We start from the raw sequence: 21,822 nt of genomic DNA, 5'->3' as shown, positions 1-21,822 counted from the left end.
ATGAAAGTGGATATCCTTATCATTTCAAACCTCACATCTTCCTGGATCTCTCCAGATTTCTGTGTTGATATTTCTAGGTTGTGGATGTCTTTGACTAGGTGTACGCTGTCCTAGCACTGTTGGCAGCAACCTCACTATAGCTTGTACACCAGTTAAGAATAATGGACCTGGATGTCTCTTTCACACAAAGCTTTTGGTGGACAAAGGGACATTTTTACATTTTTGAACTTAATGTCTTGATTTCTCCTCTATACAAAGACTCAATTTCCAAAAAGTACTTTGAAGCTTTTAAAGTTTGTGACCTGTTTTTGAAAAGTATGGAACAAACCAGCATTTCTCAGTTGGAACTGTGGTTACTTTTTAGAAGCATAGGTCATTGGGCTTTGGTAGAAAGTTTCTCTTGGAAGCAGAAGGAACAAAGCTTTTCAAGCTTCAAAATCACTTGTGGATTGATCCTCTTTTACAGAATACAAATGCGTGTGGCTGTCAATAGTCATGTTTTTGAAGCTTTACTAAACTTATTTTTTAGGATTCAAAGGGTATTAGTACTTTTTCTTTTCTTAATCAAATAGCAATTTTCTTCTTAAACTTACTATGAAATTGATAATTTCGGAAAAATGGACCTGACTATTAGTATTACTTCCTCTTGAGAACTAAAGAAATGACATCCTAAAGCAATGAGTTGAAGAAATTGCCTGGAAGATATTTAAAGAGACATTATGTTAAATGGTAAAATACTTACATCGTGGGTTGTGTTGTTGTTGTTTTTTGAAGCCAGTATGCCTCAATGTTCCAAGCTTTTTTTTTTTTTTTTCGCTTTTGTACTGAAGAAATAATCTACCTAAATAAGTACTTGACATGAAAAGTTTACACAAGTTTAAATAGATTAGAGGTTGTATTGGTTCGGATTATATATAATAAATTTAATATATGTGAGTGAATACAGTATCAAGATAAAATATCTCCAATTCCCATGAAAAATCTATTGCATATGATATGCCTGGTCCTAATTTTTAAGCAGTGGTAAATAATAAATGGTGTTGCTAGATTATAATTCACAATTGTAAATTTAATTGTGCAGACCCCACATTTGCTAGTTTGATCTGGGGAATTGTGTGGTATTAAGAGAAATTCTCAGGAAGTTTCTTAGTGAAATTTCATTCTCTGTGCAGTCATGGATAATTGAAAGAGATGTGTTCACCTATCATTACCTAGTTCCTGTGTCAAGTTTTATGAAAAACTCATCTGAGGAGTTATATGCTACTGAAAGCATTTCATCCCCTCCCCCTGAAAGAATTTCTGATACAGAATGAGAAATAACTCAATTACCATTCTTTGCAAATCATTGATGGGTACCATATCACAGGAAGTGCATCCTTTTCTCAGGCTTGGTATTACTTTGAGACTAATGAGTGGCAGTGAAGAGGTTCTTTTGACCTCTCATCTCTCCTCCATTCTGTTTCATATTCTGCTCCTCTTGCCTGACTGGGAGCAGTGCCTACAGCTCCACCGCAAAACGTGCAAGTCGAAGCCGTGAACTCCACAACCATCCAGTTCCTCTGGAACCCTCCACCCCAGCAGTTCATCAACGGTATTAACCAAGGATACAAGGTAAATAGGAACAAGATTTCTACATCTTCAAATAATGTTTCCTGTAAGAGTCCTGATATACAAAAATTAGGAATTTAATAATCTATGAATGTCCAAAATGACTGTATTTTAAGAAGCAAAATTAAGAGAGGACTCAACAGTTGTTGCTCTTCGTGTAACATTTGCTGGTTTATATATTGTTAATATATTTATATTATTATATATGTAATATATTATGATACTATATATATTATAATAACTATAATTATAAAAGTTCTAATACCTTTATCATTTGCCTGGAGAATTTCCAAAGCCAAAAAGCAGTTTGATGTCAAATAGTGCAGGAGACACATCATTGTGCCACTAAAATGTGACACATCATTGTGCCACTAAATCAGCCTGGAGATTTCTATTTACTCTAATGCAAAACTCCCATTCGTTTCATTAGGAACCAAGATGTCACGCTAAATATTTGTCTTAACTTTCCCACTGTGATGATTTTGGAGATGTAAAAATGTAAAATTTTAAATTGTGCTCAATGGCGTGGTGTTAGCATGGTGAGTCCCTGTTGATGGGGCAGCTGGCAATGTCTTACAGTGTGCAGAGTAGGTAGAGGGTGCTTGACAGAGCACTTGGTGGTCCTCTGCCCAGTGAAGTGTAGCTGGAGTGGTTTATTTCTGTCTCTCAGGAAGGACTGCTTAATAGAAACTCCTTCCATGGTTCAGCAGTGGGGACGTAATAAAGGAAGGGTTTAAAAACATTCATAGAAAGAACAAAGAGAAACCTTGTAGGAATTGCAGAAGAAAAGGGACGACAGGTATGTTTTGTTGACAGGGAGGAGGGAGCTGGATTTAGGTGTTGTGTGAGGAAATGCTCGCTGAGCTGAAAAGGATGTGTGGTTCAGAAGACAAGCTGTGAATTGGAGGATTGTAGGTGGATTTTAGGAGTTTCAGAAGACTTGATCCTTCTCTTAAGAATGTCTGAAAGTGTTGGAGAAACTGAGACAGAGGTACACATGTGTTTCAGCACTTTTGCCCAGATCTATATATTTCTTATAAAGAACAGTGGTGTTTTCATAATCTCCCTGCTGAAGTAGTATTACAAGTAGATGTATACGTCTCTTTTTCCCAGAGATATGATCAGCTGTCAGGACTGGGTTGCTGACAGTGATTTTAGACTGCAAAAATGTAGCCTGAAACCTCGATACAGAGGTAGTACCTGGCTTCTGTTTGGACTGTGGAGAATAAAAGCCCTTTGGGGATCAGCGGACTGCAACATGCTATAATTATCTGGTGCGAGTCCAAACATGGTGAGCTCAGTCAGATTTGGAAAAGCCACATTTTAGATTTTTATTCTTTGTTTTATTCAAACACAGAGCTTCAGTATGAAGATCATTAGTTTCATTGCATAGCTGCTTCTCCTTTAAGTTTAAATGTAATTATCAATTGTATAAAATAACGAAGATCTTTATTTGTATTTGTCAGTTGTCATTAAAAACTTTTGGAATGATCGATTTCTCTTTACTTGTATTTCCTTGATTGCATTAGGTTGAAACAGCTTTGTAATTCATATTTTTCATGGGCTTTTTTCATGGGAATTACAGTATGAAGACTGTGTGAGAACATTTTTGTGACAGTTACTTCTATTGCACAGTTTATTTTGTATAGTTTATAAACAGTAGTAGCCAAAGCTAGGCCTTTGCTTTTCCTAAGGGTTAAACCCATTTTGTCCTTTTACTAACAAAATTCTTCACCTTTATTTCCTGCGCATGTTTTCTGAAGAATGTGCAATGAAATACTTGAGAAAGAGAAGTTCAGTCCCCCAAAGTTATAAATGCCAAATCTAATCCACAAAGGTGATTTAGAAAAGAAAATAAAACTTACTATTCCATCAACCATTATTCCATTTTTATCTTTTCTTTGGAATTTATTTGCATTTCAAGAAGTTGAAAAGTGCACCTTTCAAATATGAAATATTTCTAGCAAAATGAGTCCTTATAGTCCTCTAACTGCTTTCTGACTATAAGGAGTATAGTCTGATTATCAGCCAGTAGACGGCTGAATGTGTCAAATACAGCTCAATAATTTCAGGTATCTATTCATGTTTATGAGCCTGAAATCAATACAAGTAGCCTGATTTACACAGATACTGAGTAAGGCCTAGAATTTTAACGTGCTAAGATTTTAACACCTACAGGATAAGGATTTTTGGACAAAACAGAAGTTTCATAAGCACTTTAAAACTTTAGCCCCCTACGTTGTTACGATGATTTCAGAAATCGTTTTAAAATTCAAAGTTTGAAGTCTTCATTTAAGTGCTTAGAGATAAGGTATTCTACTCTAAAAAACGTTGATCACCCAGAAGATCCACTGAGATGACTAAAACCTGGAAGAAGTGTGGCTTGACAAGCATGTTAACTTTAAATGCATGAAAATATCTTCAGGAATCTCACTTTTGGGACCTAGTTGTTGAAAACTGTACTAATCGTTTTTCTGATTATTTTCTATTCTTTCTGTAGTTCCAGAACCTTTTGAATCATTCACAGTGTGGCTATCCGCACACAGTCAATCACTGTAAAATTCTTGATCAGTGGGATGCTGAGGGCTATGGAAAGGGAAGGAGGATTTTCCCTCTCCTCTCTTCTCCTTCCCAGCCCAGTGGGATCTTTCAGGGAACCCTGTAATATGATTTATTTTTATTTATTTTTTTTTTAAACTCAGGGCAGCACTGAAATTGCCTTTCTTACTTCACCCTGCTTTCAGCGGCAAAGATTGTTCAGGGTAGGCAGAGCAGCCCAGTGGGGGACAAGAGAGTCATGTTGTACAAAATACACAAATAGCCACTCAATAATTTTGGCCTTGTTCAGTAGCAGAAATTGAGAATTGTAATACCTTCGTGGCATCGGTACATCCCCCATCACTAGTAAGTATTATACACATCCCTCCTGTTACCATATTAACAGCATTATATCCATCTGTTCAGCATCAGAACTGACAATAGTTGAGCAGTACTGCTTGTTTTTTACAATCAGATTAAGATGGTTTTGGCAGCCAAGCACACTTTAGTTCTGAATAGACGCAGCTTCTAATGAGAGCTCATCTATGTTTAAATTTTCTAGCTTCTAGCATGGCCAGTGGATGCTCCAGAGACTGTGACTGTGGTCACCATTGCTCCTGATTTCCATGGTGTTCACAGCGGATGTATCACGAACCTGAAGAAATACACTACTTACTATACGTCAGTTCTGTGTTTCACCACACCTGGAGATGGACCTCGAAGCACACCGCAGCTGCTACGCACCCTTGAAGACAGTGAGTAGTGAGCACTGGTAGAGAATCTCAGTGCTCGGATTCTGTCTGGTTCAATATAAAAGCCAGAATTTTTACATCTGGGCACTTAAAATCAGACCTTAAGTTTACAAGCAGTTTGTAGTCTCTTCTTAAGTTACTTTGCATCAGATGATGACCTCAGCCAGTTGTCCATATGTTTTCTTTTCGCAGGTAGAAAATGAAAGGTGTTTAATATTTTTCTCATTATGGACTGAACTATTTTATATTGCTTAGGAGCTGAAAGCTCCATAGTGTGGTTCAGCTAACACAATATGTTGTTTGTCTGTGAACCCTTATGCTCCCAAGTCCATGTTTAGGCATCCAGATAAATAGGAATTGATCTTCTGAGGAACGGAACACCAGAACATCCTGTGGAGATCAATGATTAATTTAAGATTGTTTCCTTCTGCTATTCAATATATTGAAAATCTCTATATTATATTGCAAGTATTTGTGTAAAACAGAACAGCCAACATCGTGACAATTCAGTAGCTTTTACTCTCTAAAACTGAAGTCAAATTCATGGAATGAAATAAAAAGAGCTGGATCGTTTAGCTTATAAATTATTTGCTGCATCAAAAAAATGTTTTGACCTCTGTGGCTCCCTGAAAGTGTGTGTTTGAGGCACGTTTGGGGCTAACAAGTCTAGTCTGTCAGTTTCAGGTAATTAAATTGCAGTGGCCATCATAGCTAACTGTGTGTCTGCAGTGATCTTGGCTTTGGCCAGGGCTTCAGTCTTCCTTTCACAAAGCATCATAAACACTGCTGCACATTTAGAGATCCAAATCAGAATTTTTAAAAAGTCTGATGCAGCCATTAAGGTATTGTTTTTAGAAATACTACTTTGCCTTAATAAGGACCTTTTAGGCTAGTCGATGTTCCCGTAAAGAAAAATTTAATTAACATTAACATTCACAGAAGTGAGGCTCAAAGTGCTAATCCAATTTTTCATGAGATACTCTTGAAAGAGTATGAAGAAAATTAAGTACTTTCCCATGGATTTTCCTTTTGTGATTCACCTCCTTCGTGTGCTAGACCTGTGTCCCAAGAACAGATTCTGGACTTAAACCTTTGCATATTAGAAGGTCACAGAGACAGCATTGTAAGTATCAGATATCTATGAGTGTCCTGGTTTTAGGTAGGACAGAGTTAATTTTCTTCCTAGTAACTAATATAAACTCATATGTTTACCTGGAGTTAAAGCAAAAGGCATGGAGGAAAGAAAAGCATGCATTAGGTTCCTGTGTGTCGTATTAACATCTTGCCTGTTTTCTTTAGGAAATGAGGCTTTGGCAGTGTAAATGTGTTTGGCTGTCTGTCTTAGATCCATCTGTCTTTCTCCCTCCAAAAGCATTTTTATTCCATGGCTAATTACAGAGAGTAAAGAAGAGCAAGAAGCCAAAGATATGAGACTCCTAAGATTTCGTGAAAATTAATCTGCTGGGAAGAGGAAAATAGACTATTAATATTTCTGCTCATGGAAGAGGGAATGCAGAAATGAGCCCTAGAGACTTTGTAGAAAGGGGGGAGGGGGAACACAGTCAAAATATTGGGAATATCTCAGGGAAACGTTGGGATCACATGCCATTTTAAACACAAGAAAAAATTCCATCGTGAAATATAAAACAAGAGAAGGCCAAACTTTTATTTTGTAAACATTTCTTGTCATATGCAGCTGCATGCTGCAAGGATCTTAGGAAGTAGAGATGACCAAGATTGTTTTTAATGTTAGGTCCTTTAGAATTGTTTTTATGATGACTGAGAAGTGTGGTATGGTATAATGTGTCTTTGTGGAGAACTTGTTGAATCTAAGTTGTTTCTGGATTTATATAGTGGGAAAAGGTTTGAAGGGACTGTCACTCATGTTTTCAGGTGATAATTTTCTGTCTGTAAAGCAAAGTTAGGCAATCCTTTAAAAAAAAGTAGTGCAAGCAAGTCTGTTTGCTGATGAGCTGTAGGTCAAATAAAATCTGGCATCCAGTCAGAAGCAATGTGTCCTGGCTTGGTGTAACCTGCACCTGTTTTTCATTATGACATTAAAATTGGAATGCAACTGCAGGAGCTAATTGGAGTGAAGCTTTGTGAGTTCTGTGGCTTGCATGCGTGTAGATACGTGTTCCTGAATAGCACATAATTGCCGTGCTCCTGTTAGGTATTCCTGAGATCACTACCAGATCAGCAGTTCTTTCTGTGTAATGCTTCAACTACTAGATAGCGCAGAATGGATTTGGAAATTTTCCTCACTAGGATTGCAGAATTGCAAATGTGGTTGTAGCCGACCTACTGGCAGGCTTTTTTTTTTTTTTCATCCTAGCTGGAGGGGAATGAGAAACTGGACTAAAGTGAAGAGGAAACAAAATATGAAATTGCAGACGAGAAATTGCCAACTGATGTCAGTGGAGCTGGAGGATACTCAGGCAGGGATCCAATGACAGAAACACAGTGAATATAAAGTGAACAAAAACTCCTTTTTCCAGTACATCGATTGAAGACAGAACCGCAGTTGGATCAAAAATCAGTCAGGATGTCTTCCTTGAAGATCAAAATTGAGGGAGGATGGCATATTCTTGACAGTCATTCCATTTTATGCTCTTTCATTGCACACCAGGGAGCTGAAATTTTTAAGAGCTCTTGAGCTACATCATAAAAATCCTTTAAAAGTTTCACACACTTGTATTCATTTTACAGAAGATAGTTGCCATTATGTTGGACGTTTTTAGAGTTGTTTTGAGACAGTCTATCCAAGTAGTGATGCTGTCCTTGCTCTGACCTTGCATAGGCAAAAGGCTCTTTCCAGATGAGGGTTGTGCAGGTGGTGTTGCTCACAGCCACAAGGCCTGAGGAGCTGCCCACAGCAGCACAGGTACCCACAGCATGCTGTAGTGGAGGGAAAACAACAAACACAATCACTTCCAGGATTGCCAGCTTGATTGTTCTAATTAGATTAGATCAAGAAGAAAGACAGAGAACACGTTGTGTGCAAGTCCCCTGCTGCCGCTCTCTTTAGTTCTCTGCACAGTTAGGATGGCGACTGGATAAAATAATTTATGTGATGATAGCCAGAGTGCTTCTTAACACCTTGCATTCTCCCCTCTCCCCTGCAGCTCTCACTGATGTTTCCAGCAGGCTTCTATTGGCCCCGGCTCAGTGTTTTATTTCTTCAGCCCTAACCTTGCCACATGAATCAGATCAGAAGTAAGTGGGGTTCTCCTGCTAACAGATTTCCTTTTCTGATTGCCAGAGCCAGGAGCTGTGGGACACCTGAGTTTCACTGAGATTCTGGACACATCTCTCAAGGTCAGCTGGCAAGAACCTGTAGAGAAAAATGGCATCATTACAGGCAAGTATCAGCTGCTACCTTTTTTTTGGAGGGGGTGGTGGTGGAGGAATGTATCATTGCAGTGAAAAAAATGTTTGCATAATAGAGCATTTAGGGAGAACTGGCTGCTGCGAGTGCTGGTTTCCTGGTTCATCTTTTGGGTAATTGAAATGTCAGCTAGGGCACATTATAGAAAGTACGGGTCCAATTACTGGCAGCTCATGATTGTGGTCACTGAAATGGCAGCCTGTATTAGAAATCAGCTCCCCACGGAGTCTACAGTCTTGTTAAGTTGTCCACGACCTCCACCTCTGTTACTTAATCTCTGAAACTTTGTGAGTCGGTGTTTGTCCTTTGCCACAGAGGTTGGGGTTTCCTATGTTGAATTTACAGCTGCAAAATCTGAATTGGCATTGCTAAGATTTGCAATCAAGTCCAAGCCTGAAATCAGCAGTATCCTTCATCTGTGATCAAGTGGTCTGGCTGTGGACTGCATGACAGAATTTGCATGTCATTACTTAATTTTGTATAAACCATCACAGCAGTTCAGAACTCTCTCGTTTCTTTGATGAGCTGGCTATTTGACTGTTCCATGCTATTTATCTATTTATTGTGTGCCAATGTAGATGTAACATCAGCAACTTCATTATTTTTCATAAAGGCAGCTATAAATAGTTGAGAAAATCTCTAATTTTTATCAACAGAGGCAGTATTGTTTTCAAAAGGGAAACTATTACTGTTGCACAGGGTGGACACTCTATTTAACAAAGGCTTTCAAGGTTTTGAAGTGCAACAAAGCTCCCAAATTTAAAATTGCTGAAGTTAAAATCATAGTTGGGAAGGGAGAAGGTAATTTTATGTGGACCAAAATACTCTGTTTGGGGAGTATCAACATTTAATTTTAAGGAAAGTATCATAATACTTTTAGAAAGTAAATATATTTTAGGGGAAAACAAAAAACAAAACAGAACAACAACAAACAAAATAATTTTTTTGGCTCCTGAGCATTAAAATGTTATATCAGTCCAATTTCATGAAACGTTTTCATTTTGACAGGGCTGAGTATTTGGATTGGACTTGCTTCTGTCAGTGTCTTTTCTTCACATGTACCATTTATGTATGTCTTCCATGCTGTTTATAGTACGTGTGGATTCTTTACGCAGATTATCATCTTCCTTTTTACCATAGTAGCTGTCCTGAAATATGCATTGATTTAAGTGGTTCGAGATCAGAAACTAATGACTTCTGAAAGCAGAGCAGTATTGATTCAGTGAGGATGGCCAAAGCCTTCAAGCCCGAGTGCTTAAATTTAGGTACCTAAATCTAAATCTAGTTATCTAAGCAAGATGATGTAATATTCATCCTTGTAAAGCACCAATTAGCAGCACTGTGTTTAGTGTTGCAGAATTGCTTTCCTAGAAACGAGCTGCCACCTCCCAGAATGGGTTGAAAACCAGTGGAGTGAAATGATGAACTGTGTTATCGTCGGGGCAAATTGTTTTAGCGAGAAGGAACTCGAGAGGCTATATCCTTCATGAAGGAACACTGATGTAAAAATGCCCAACAAAGTATATACGGAAACAAAAATGTCCTTAATGCTGCAAATTACATTTGGGCTAGAAGAGCAGCAAAACTGTTCATGCCCCTGAGTACCTCAGAGGTTTATAGAGAGCCCCTTGGAGGTCTGAGCGCTCAGGGAGGCATTTCTTCTTCATTTCTGCTCATTGATATCTTTACTGGAACTTCTTGTTCCGTGCACCGGAGCTGGGGGGAGGAAAACACGGAGGGTGGTGCCCGGCAGCCAGCCTGCTCTGGGAAATTGCCCATTACTCTTGCTGTAAATCTCCGTATCTTCCTCCTCCCTCAGTAAACACTGATTTATGAGCACCTGGATGTAGACGGACAGTTCGTGATTGGGTGTACTGCTTGCTTGTAGAGAATTTACTCCAGATCAACGGAAAATTATTTCTGAAACTCTTCTGGTCATTAGTTTCTGTTAGGCAGCGTTTTATGGAGAGGATGCAGAGCCAAAGCATACGGGTGGGCTCTGCGGCACCTCTCCTGCTCTCACGTACGCCAAAGGCAGAGGAAGCGCTCTCTGCCCAGCCCGATCGGACTCCCTGTGCGTGTTGCTGGCAGTGATCACGTCTGTAAATCAGCGAGCACATTTTTACCAACCACATGTCCTAAAGTTCTGCCCATCTGTCAGTCATTGTGGCTTAAGTGCTACTTGGGGGTACGCCTGTTGTTGTTCCTTTCCTTCAGCGTTTTTTCATCTGGTTTTGTTATGCATGATTACGTTTGGCTTTGTGTCAGTTCGGCATATATGTATGTATTTTCTGTTTCTGTGTTTATACTAGAATTTAACTATACTTTCGGGACTGAAATATCCACAGTAAATGCTGCCTCTTTGCCTTTTCTTCAGTCTGCATGTGAATTTATGATATTTTTCCTGGTGAACGTTTTTTTTTTTCAGTAAATAAATACATAGAGACTATGTGCCTAATGGGCAGGAAAGCTGTGTCTCATCCCTGTAGTCACAAGGGAGAAAACATAAAATGTTCAAAGAATAATCACCAACATTTGATGTATATGCGAAGTTTATCTAGATGGGAGAGAAGAAATCTCAGCCACTTCAGATTGTCTTGTGCATGGCACAGGAAACTTCCTATCGTTTGTGAGTCACAAACAGACAGGGAGAGCATTAGAAGTCTGCTGCTTATCTCTTATTCTGTTTATTGTTCTGAACAATGCATTCTGTTTTATTCCGGGGTGGTACTCCTTGATTCCCTCTGCCAGCCCATGCACAGGGTTCAAAGCAGGCACGGCAGGGTCACCCGCAGCTCCCAGGCAGACAGATGAGCCGCTGCACGGCCCTTGCCCAGCCTCTGCCCCATCCATGGCTGCACGCAGACGTTCCTGGGAGCTGGCTGGGCTCCCAGCTGCTGGTTTTGTGTCCTCAGTGCCACAGCTTGAGAAGTGGGAAAATGCACAAGGGCACCTTCCTCAGACTGTTTCTCACTCATCCACGTTGTCCTGTCTGGAACAAGCATAGATTTTGAAAGAGAGGGGATGCTAGTGATGTGGTTCTGTTTGCAATTCCTTCGTTGATTCTCACTCAACCTTTCAGTTCACCCTCTGTTTATAAAGTCCTTAAAGTCCTTAAGTTTTGTCAAAATCTTCATGCAGATTTTAATCTTGCCTGTACTATAAAAACTCTGATTGCTGGTAAATGATTCTCAAGCAGAGAGCCTCAAATCACTGCAGAGTCTCTGAGATATTGGTAAATTACTGCCTTAATTAAATCCTATTTAACAGATGGGACATTTCGGACACTTAAAACTGGCTCCAGGTGAGCATTCGGGAGTTTTTCTCCTTCCCCTAGGTAGTTTGTAGTCAGATGCGTGGTTGAAATGTAGCCGGACTGGTTGAAGCATCGCCTCTTGGCTGTTTATCACTGTCCTTTCACTTGAAGCATAATTAACGACTATGTGATTACTCTGAGCCCATTTTCATGCACAAGTATGTTAACTTGATTCCGTCAGTGATGGCAGCTAGCACCAGAGGGAGGATGCCATCTCACACCTTTCAAGCTCTCTCACAAATGTGTGTCTCACCAAGCGTTTAGCTCCTGAGGTGATGTTTCCTTGTTGATCAAGACCATAAGGTATTTTGCTAGTTCAATATGTTAATCAGCTTATGTTTGGGGGGGGGGAAAAGAAAGCAAAACAAAACAAAAACCCTCCTCCCCCACAACTGGTCTGAATTCCTCATCTCGTATGATGGGAACAGGAACCCAGTAGGGAGTTTCTCTAGCCAGCTTGCCTCATGCGTGGCTCTCTCAGTGGGATTCCTTTCTGTTAGTCCTTTTCACTCACTTCCATTTCACAGGCATTCAAGAGCTATGTGTATTTTTTTTTCCCCTGAGTCAAATCACAAAGAGAGCTGCAATCAAGCAAACTTTTCAGACATGCTCTCCGGAGACTGGCACAGTAAGGTTCAAGTGGGTTCAAATGAGAATAAAGTGGGACTGGGCAGGAGAAGGACAAGCAGATTTGGAGGTAAAAATTGAGCAAATCAGACAGTAGAAAGTTTCAAAAGTTCTTGGAAGGCAAATGGTTATAAAAGTGATAAAAAGGAAAGGGTTTCAGAGCCTGGTTGTGATATAAGAATAATATGGAGGTCAGGGTGAGTGCAGTTTTGGACAATAGATTGGCTACACTACAGTTTTGAAAGAAAGGATAATGATTCACCTTGCTAAAGGACTTGTGCGAGGAACAAGCAGTGGGGAGTAGGGTTTTTTTGGTTCCTAGAAGAGTCCCACAATGTTTCTGCATGATCATTATTGTTAGATTTGTAGATACATAGCAGTGAAGGTTGCTTCAGCCTGGAAAAGGGGTAGGTGTATAAGTGCATGTAGATTTTTAATTAGATATTCTGGCTGGTGAGAAAATGTTATATTTTACAGTGTTTCTTCCTATTCGTTTCGTGGGGTTCACAAAATGAAAGTCCACCTTTCTTTGAGTTTATCCCCAGGTTTCCTAGAGATTTCACAGCAAGCTCTGTATATTCATAGAAAAATACAAATAGGCCATTGAGACTCCATGTCCTCCCCCACCTGTAATTTGATGGGCAGATGACACCCCCTGGGTATTTATGTCAATTGCTTGTTAGAAATAAACGTAGTAGAAAAATGCCTTGGTATTTTAGCCAATGTTTACCTCAATTTTTTATTTTTATTTTTTTTTTACTGTTCACAAAAGATTTCCGTAATGGAGTAGAGTAAGAAATAAATCATACTACAATAGACCACAACCAAATCTTGCAGAAGCAGTAATTTACCAGTTTCTGGGTTATTGCATAATAGTGCTTTAGAAGAAAAACTAGACTCCCACCACTGTTACAGCCCCCTGACTTTGTGTAATTATTTTTCAGGCTATCAGATCTCTTGGGAGGTGTATGGCAGAAATGAATCTCGTCTTGCCCGCACGCTAACCAACACAACACTTGAGTACAAGATCACGGGGCTGTCATCTCTCACCACATACACGATCGAGGTGGCAGCTGTGACAGCAAAAGGGAGTGGATGGGTCACATCCTCCACCATCTCTTCTGGTGTGCCTCCAGGTTGGTAAAATATCATGAAACAAATTAAAGCAGGCTCATTCCACATGTATTCCAAAGATCACAAGTGACTTTGATTCAGTTATAATAAATATGGGTGGGTTTATAAAGCATCAGAATTCTTTACCACATAATTTAAAGTTAATTCTTAGAACAGATTAAAATATTAACATGAATACATTCACAAATTGAAATTACCAGAAAATTGAGGTTGTTTTGTACACATGGAAAAAAAAAAAAAAAAAGTAGAGTGTGCAAGATGATGCAGTCAAAGTAATGAAGTGGATACCATACAGAATCTATTGATATTTACAAGGTAACATAAGAAGAAGAAATCAAATCAGAAAGTTTTGCTTTTTGGGAAAAATAGACTTTGAATGCTGTTAAAAGGGAATAGTTTCTCTATTTATAAGTAGTATAGCTTATGTCACCTGTGAGAGGACATTTGTATAATGAAACTAAAATATTTGCAAGGTTTGGCATTTGTGGCTTGAAAAAGACTTGGGAAGAGGTAGTCCTATGCTCCATTGTCTGATTTAGCATTTTAGGTACCTGTGAATTGTTTGATTTAGCATTTTTCATTTGGATTTTAAAATTCGTTACTCTCCTTCATCCTGTATAGAAAGCAAACTCAAAAGCCATTTCAAGCCTCAAAACAGCAGTTTCAGTTAATTTATAGGCTGTACAAGTAGAACTTTCCAAAATGGAACAGCTAACATACATCCCTGATGGTAATCAATTTTTTCCCCTTTCTAGTATTTTTGAACTTTTCTGTGTGTCTTGAAGTATGCTTGCCTTTCTTTTCCCTAATCACAGGTAATTGTGACAAGTTGCAGACTGGATCAATGCCATGCTGCCTGTTGTTACCCAGATAACAGCATTATCCTGTTTGGTCAGAGTTAGTTTATTGATCATAGTTCCCACAAATGTGAAGTAAGAATCAAGAAATATTGTGTATTCATGTGTACTTGAAATACGTGCCAAAAATCCGCCCATTTTTTGCCTGCTGCATTTGCACATAGTACAACATTATGAATGATTACTGATTATAATACTAATTTCCATTACTTACGAATGCAGGTACTGTTGGGAATTTATTCTAAACAATCTACATTTAATCCCTTTCCTGAGCTTGCTTTTGTTGATAATTCAGATAGTATTAAAAATGTAAATGCCACTCTAAGCTTGACTGATGTGAGGCAAAGATCTTATTGGAGATCCAGATTTTTCCCCATAGAAGGTCACCCTCTTTATTGACAATATAAATTATATATATATATATTTATATTTATATAATATATATATTATATATAATATAATATATATAATATATATTATATATATTATATATATATATATAATATATATATATTTTAGCTTTATTCAAACATCAGAAATAGCTCCTAAAACCCACCTATTACAGGTCAGTATGAGAAGCATAAAGTCTTCCCTTTACACTACCTGAAAAACTAGAGTCTTTTTCAGTTGTTAATATATTAAAGCTGTGTTTACCGTAAGAAGTAAGTAAGTATTATTGCCATTTTAATTCTACAGAAGTGCGGAGAAACTAGGTGACTTGACAAGTGATTGGCAGATCTGGAGCTGGGAAGTACCTTTCCCCCGAGCCACCATGCCTTGTCTGTTACTCAACTTCTCTAAAATAGTAGCTGTAGTTCTGTAGAGGGGCTTTCTTCTCTTTTTATCTGTAAAATGTGGTGCGTGCTCAGAGCAGCAGAAATAGTAGTGCTTTATTTAATACTCTGCCAAAAAAAAAAAAAAAAAAAAAATTATCTATAGTAATAGGTGCTCTATATGCTGAAACACTGAATGTCAGCCTGTTATAGGGCCTTATTACCAAGAGCATTTCCACCTCTCATGTGTATTTATTTCTCTTTTCTGCAGAACTTCCAGGTGCTCCGTCCAACCTGGTGATCTCTAACATCAGCCCTCGCTCTGCTACACTTCAATTCCGGCCAGGTTATGACGGCAAAACCTCCATCTGCAAGTGGATAGTTGAAGGCCAGGTATGTCCCTGATGAAAGGCTCCTAATGAAGTTTCCAAGGAGTTGAAAAGGGTCCAAGTAATGAATTTCTGTTTGGATTACAGTTTTTGTTTAATTGTATCAAAGCTTTTCAGCACGTTTAAGTTATTTTAAAAATGGTTTGAAACCTGAGTTTAGGTTCTGTTAGGTGCGTTTTCAAACCAGATGCAAACTAAAATTATTATCACATAGAGCAGAAGTACAGGAAGAATTGCACCCGAACAGTAAAGATACCATTATTCATGACACTGAGTGCATTTGTGCTGTCTTGTAATGAAATATACTGAGGTTTTCTATCCAGGTCTTTAGATATGAGTAGGATGAATTCTCTTCATCGGCTTTAAACAATATCCCTCTTTCTGCTGTCATTATGCCTTGGAGTAGTTATATATTCCTCATTTGTTCTCGTGACAGATGAGCTTTGCTTCTTCCTTTCCACCCACAGATCTTTATAAATAATATAATCTGTTTTTAAGACCAAATGTTGGACTTCTTAAATCATCGTCACCAATTAGACATGTTGATACAATCACTTCACTTGGTAATGAGACTGTTGTGAAAAAGTTGGTACATTTTGTACAATTTACATACACATGATCACATATTACAGAATTAAAGACTGAAATCCTATAATATGGTGGCTTGGCACATTCTGAGAAACATTTTTGTGCTGGAGCACCACATTGATACGGCTTGGAATTTGTTAATTCTGTAATCACATGAGTTGCAGAAAGCCACTTAAATGAAATATATTTGAGTACTTGAAAACTGCAATAATAATTACCATGAGGTTCATCTGCATCCTTGAAGTGCCCCAAGTGCAGATAGTGGTTGAAGGGTTCTTGGTGTGCGGGGATGGAAGAAGGGAGGATCTCTCCTGTTCACAAACACCATAACATCCTATGCATCCCTAGTAAAGTTAAAAGACTGGTGGTTCTGATAGATCTTGCGTCCACCAATATTTGCTCCATCTGGGGAAGGGGCACAGCCAAAATCACAGCAGAGTCTGTCATGCTTTTCACCACAGCTATCCTGGCAAGTTTCTCCTGCGCTATACCTCACTGTTCAGCTTTGGCACAGCAAGAAATGTTGTTCCAATTGGATTTAATACTTGGAAAAAAAAATCTTGCTCACATGATTAACAAAAAATCTTTTCAGTTATGCAAAGAAATTGATGATTCCTTACGGATATAGCAAATCCTGTTTCCAGGATGACAGCCGCATATAATCCTTTGTTCACAGCCCTTTTCTGCCAGCATTCCAACTTAAACTTCTCTCTCAAAGTGCAATTTCACAGCACCTTTAGCCAGTGTAGACCAAGAGGTCTTGTTGTCCTGCTCTCTTTTGTCATCTCCATCACCCCCAGCAAGACTTCCTCTTGTTTAGCTTCTGCCTGCACCAGTTCTGGTGCAGCCATATCCCGAGCTGCTACAGGACGTGATCCAGCCAAGAACAAATGACTTTCAGACAGTTCGACTCCACTCAGGATTTGTGTGTGATCAGAAGAGCATCACTGTAGGGGAGGAGATGAGAACATGATGGTGGGATCAGAGATGAGGGCAGGAATGCCTACATCCTGGCTTGGATCTAAGCTGCCATGGACCTACCACCTGGACTTCATGGGTTTTTATGCTTCACCTTTCAGAGACACACGTGTTCACAAAACAGCTTCCAGTGAAACCCCACTGTTCACTTAGACCTTCCACTTACATTTGTTCTAAGCAAAGGTACCTCTGTGCCGTGATGCAGACTACTGTTGCATCACCTGTATTTTAGCACATATTACCATAATTGTTCCTGGGGACTGTGTTATGCTGAAGGGCAGTGGTTATACCCAACCTACCCACAGTATTTTCTAAACAGAAGTTTAGAAGTTACACACACACATCTACACACTGCCACCAACATGTTTTTCTTCCTTCATGTGGCATGAGGTTTTGTTGATGAGGACAGGTTTAGAAAGTCTTCCAAATTTTCCATTTTGGCTAAGTGCCATTTTTGAAATCCAATACTTCATGAATAATTTGTATGAAAACACAGCTGGGAATTCCAGTTTGTGTGAAAATTTGTACATCTGGCCTTGGCTTCTGCTTTTTGTGCTGGGGTGTAAATTCATGGGATCCTCTGTGGAACTAATTCTCAGTTGTGTCAGCGAACATAAGAAGGAAAATTAGGTCTTTAAGAGTTTATTGCTACTAGATACTGAAATACCAAGTGTTGAAAATCTCATTTCTGTGTTTCTGGTAAAGCTCCTTTCTGTACTTCTGGAAGGATTTCTTAAAATAAAATTAAAAAAAAAAATCAGCAGCAGTTTCTTCTTCATCTTTGCATCTAGACTGAGAGAACTGTAGCAAAGTGGATTTCCAAACTGCTAAATAAAAATACCAATGCCATTTTAAAAGTGTTTCTAAAATTGCTCTTCCATTACATACAGTATAATCTACAGAAAAAGAGGGTCTAATGTATTGTAAAGGTTTTGCAGAAACTTGTTCAGAAGGTCCAGCAGTAACTGTCTTGTGGGATTGGCATGAGTAACATGTTCATCCCGAAAGAATTTCAGGAAGTTCTTCTTATTGCCACCAATCATCCTGAACTCAGATGCAGTTTGACGAGTTATTGTGGACATATTTTTCTGGCAATTTGCAACCACAAATGAGTATGAATCCCTGCTAGTGTTCACATGGTTTCATGTTTGCACTCTGTCTGTGCTGCAACCCACTTTCAGCATATTTTTCCTGTGGTTTATTTGTGAGATTATATAAATGAGAGTTTTGTAACTGTGCCTTGGTAGGTAGTCCACGTGTTTTAGCTTTCTATGGGCTGATTAGAGAAGCTGACTAACTTCTGCCAAGTTTGATTTGTTTTCTGGTTAACATTAATTAATGAGTATATGGACTAATGTAGAGTTTTTGCTTAAAGCCTTTCTGCTGTTTTGAGAAAGATTTCCTTTGAATATTATTGTGAGCAGCAGCAGAAATGGAAAGGGAAGTTTCAAAGTAGTAAAACCTTTAAAGTATTCTCACTGTATTCTCTTGTAAAACCATGAGCTGGGACATCTGTAACTTTAGCCATGAATTTTCTGGTTTTGTGGGTTAAGTCAGTGACCCAGATAGGATTCATCCATTGTATGAGGTGATTCTCTTGGTGTCGTTTTCACTTCAGAGCTGGCAAATAAAGTGTCTGAAACTCTGACAATTTTATGCCTTTGCCAATCTTTAAATCAAAAATGGGTGAATCGATTTAAGGATTTTGTAAGAAAAAAAATTGCACCCAGGCTGACATCCTGTGAACCGAATTTCTCCCAAAGTGACTTCAAATGCCTGAGTTATAGACCTCTATAATGAAAACTCTGACATATCTTGAACTATAGTGGAACACAAGGTACCTCTATAATGTACAGAAACATTGTGTTTCCCAATCCTGCAGTTAGTTCTTAATAACTGTTCACAATTTTGGTAGCATCACTGTCATAAAAAAAAAAAAAAAAAGATTTTACACTCCAAATTTTGTTTTTGATTTTTTTTAAGTCAAAATTCTGCAACTTCACTCACATAGTATCCATCAGACAACGTTAAATCAATTGACAAGATATGTAAAATTTTCCATTTAGAAATGGAGAAACTAATGCGTAGAAAAGTAAGGGGGTCTGACATCATTTCCAATATTGTTTTTTACTGTCTCGTTTCTGTAATAATAAATGAATGTGCCCTTTTATTGAACATAATGCCTTGGGAACAGCCTAGAGATGGAAATATATATGTGCCAGCTTGTGATGGCTGATAGTTATGGAGAATCATATGAAGTGACTTGGCGGATGTAGGTATTTTAATTGTGGCAGTCCCCGCAGATCTCCTGGGGATCGCGGCCCTATTATATTGAGAACTGTTAAGATGCAGAGTGCATTTCTTAAGGAGTTTTTATGCTGATGGCAACAGCAAAGCAGTTGGTGTTCTCATCTGCCTCCTAAAACAATGCACAGACGAATACATGTGCACCTGTCACAAACATAATCCTTTTCTGAACTTTGCATTTACTGTCATCCAAAAAACAACAATGAGAAATAAGCCTCCAAATTAACTTTATGTAATGCAGGCTGTCTCACAGTGGACTCTCTGGCCCCCTGTAGGACTCTTATCCTAACCATTTCTCACAGTTCTTTTTGCCTCGTGGGAATCCCTTTGTACTCTGATTTTTGAAACGGATACGTTTCCTCTGATCTAACATCACAGTTTTTCAGGAAAAATAATTTCCTTTTCCTTCAAGAGCCTGAAACTCAGAACCTACTATAGATCTTGCAAAAGTTAAAAATACAGGAGTCCATCACTGAAATTTCTGTTCCAAGACTCATTTCTGAGATAATTGAGTAAGTGAAACTTGTACTGAGTAACAGTGACCTAGAATCGCATGGCCTCATGAGGCAGAAGTCATGCAGAAGTCCCCAGGCTGTTTACCAAGCTCCCCTAGAGCTGTTCACCCTCCAGTCTTCCTGCTTTGGAAAAAAAATCCCCACAAAAGCAGGACACTCTTAAATGTGCTACTGATTTCAGTAGCAGAATGGCCCAAATGCTGACTGCTGATCCTGGAGCATTACCAGGTATTATTCTAAATAAAGCAAGTTCCTGAACTATTTGTTTTTAATTTATTTATTTTTTTTCCTGAATTACAGAAATACGCCTGTGCTTGATTTCGCCTGCTCCCTCTCTATCACTGCCTTTCAGCAGAGAAGGAGTCTGCAAGAGGTTAATTGGGATTGTCTGTGCTGCTGCTTTGCCCAGGGTCCCCCAGCTCCTGAACCAAGTAGTGGCCACCTGTTGCCAGCTGGCTCCTGAGCTCAGAGACAATCAGTATAGCGGGCTTGGTTGGCATCTGCCATTTCCTTGTAGGCTACACCCATCCTTCCTAGCAGGGAATGCATTTAAAATTAGAAAGCTATCTCCTGGGATAGCCTTTGGGGAGCTTGCCATAGTCCTGTGAGCATAAAAGCTTTCACCAGCTCTCAATCAGTAAAAGATCCTTAATATTTTCACCTTTGCAGCCAGCTGGTAAATGCATATCTGCAAAACAGGCAGGGGTTTTGGACACCTCTCAAGCTTGAGTCAATGTCAATTGTTCTCAGCCCTGTGGGCCTCTGGGTCTGAACCATGTGGTCCTTAATGCGTATTAATGACCTGCCTGCTGCTGCATAATGATCGAAACCTGTGGTCTTTTTTTTTTTTTTTCCCCTATGCAAGAAATATTTTAAAAGCTCTTATTGTTCTTGGAATATAAAAAGAAGACTCTAACTCACTACTGGAGATTATTTGCAGTCTCCAAAACACTGAATTGTTGCTATACAATTACTGCAGCACTTTGAGGAGATCCTGTTAAGAGCAAGGAATTTTGTAAAAATAAGCATTCTACAGAATTAATCAGAAACTCTTTTAATAGTGTTCTGTGTTTCTGTGAAAAAACATCTCTATCATCGCTTTGGTCTCGGTGTTGTGTTTAGGTCTGTTCTGTTTTACCATGCGGACCTGTCTCAAGATGCTTCCTTTAAGCTTCTCTATCCATGAACTTCACTAGAATTTCTGGAGCACAGTTGGGACTGGGAATTCCAAAGGCCCATAAAATAAATGTCAGTGTAGATTATAAGATCTTTGGTGTTTAGCAGTGTCTGTGATACCCATCGAGACTGAAAGACCCACCAACACCTTTGCAACCACGTTCCTCCATGAAAGGAGTCCTCTGCTAGGAAGATCACAGAGGCTTCCTTTTGCTGTGCAATGCAGAACTTATTTCTTTGGCCTAATTTTCCTTGTGTCATTTCTTCATGCACAAACATAAATATGCAGCACATCAACTCCTGAGTGAGCAAAGAACTAAAACATCTATAAATAAATCAGGCGGCTTCTCCTGTAGGGGAAAGAAAGAAAGAAAGAGTGCAAGAAACCTTATTTTCTGTTCAAAATACTTGGGATTTGCTAGATACTTTGGGCTATGTTGCCTATCAAGTGCCTTGACAGTGTCAATGGCTGTAGCTAGTATACAGAACTTGTAGGGATCTATTTAAAAAAGATTAAAGAGAGTAGCTCTTTACACACTGGGTCTTGAGCTTCTGAAATTTGTTGCCACAGCAGGCTGTGGAAGTAGATAGTGTCAGAAGGTTAAAAAAGGATTAGTCACCTTAATGGACATGAAGTCCATAAATAGATACTAAAGCAATAGCTGCGTATGTCCCTCTAATATCCCTCAACCCAGAATTGTGGATACCACGGCAGGGTGAGGGAACTGACTACAGCTATGGCCAGGATTGCGGCTCTCACAAAATGCTACTTGCTGCTGCTGTGTTGGAGCTGAAATGGTCTACTTTTTCTTCCTGGTCTACTTGTTCTACCCCAAAGGATATTTTTTATGTTCTTAAATCTTGATGAAGTGGAAT

General features: G+C 38.9%; 1 protein-coding gene across 3 annotated transcripts in view; it reads left to right on the top strand.

The window, feature by feature from the left end:
* Positions 1–21,822, top strand: part of SDK1 (sidekick cell adhesion molecule 1) — a 387,420-nt gene that overhangs the window by 283,986 nt on the left and 81,612 nt on the right. For all 3 annotated transcript variants that reach the window (XM_032197267.1, XM_032197266.1, XM_032197268.1), the window contains 5 exons: positions 1,496–1,611; positions 4,709–4,901; positions 8,161–8,259; positions 13,174–13,365; positions 15,265–15,386. In XM_032197267.1, the coding sequence (XP_032053158.1) occupies positions 1,496–1,611; positions 4,709–4,901; positions 8,161–8,259; positions 13,174–13,365; positions 15,265–15,386 (722 nt within the window). The remainder of the gene's footprint in view (positions 1–1,495; positions 1,612–4,708; positions 4,902–8,160; positions 8,260–13,173; positions 13,366–15,264; positions 15,387–21,822) is intronic.

This window comes from Aythya fuligula, chromosome 15 (assembly GCF_009819795.1).
Source record: "Aythya fuligula isolate bAytFul2 chromosome 15, bAytFul2.pri, whole genome shotgun sequence".
NCBI lineage: Eukaryota > Metazoa > Chordata > Aves > Anseriformes > Anatidae > Aythya > Aythya fuligula.
The sequence above is the reverse complement of the archived record's forward strand: the minus strand, read 5'-3'. Positions and strand labels throughout refer to the sequence as shown.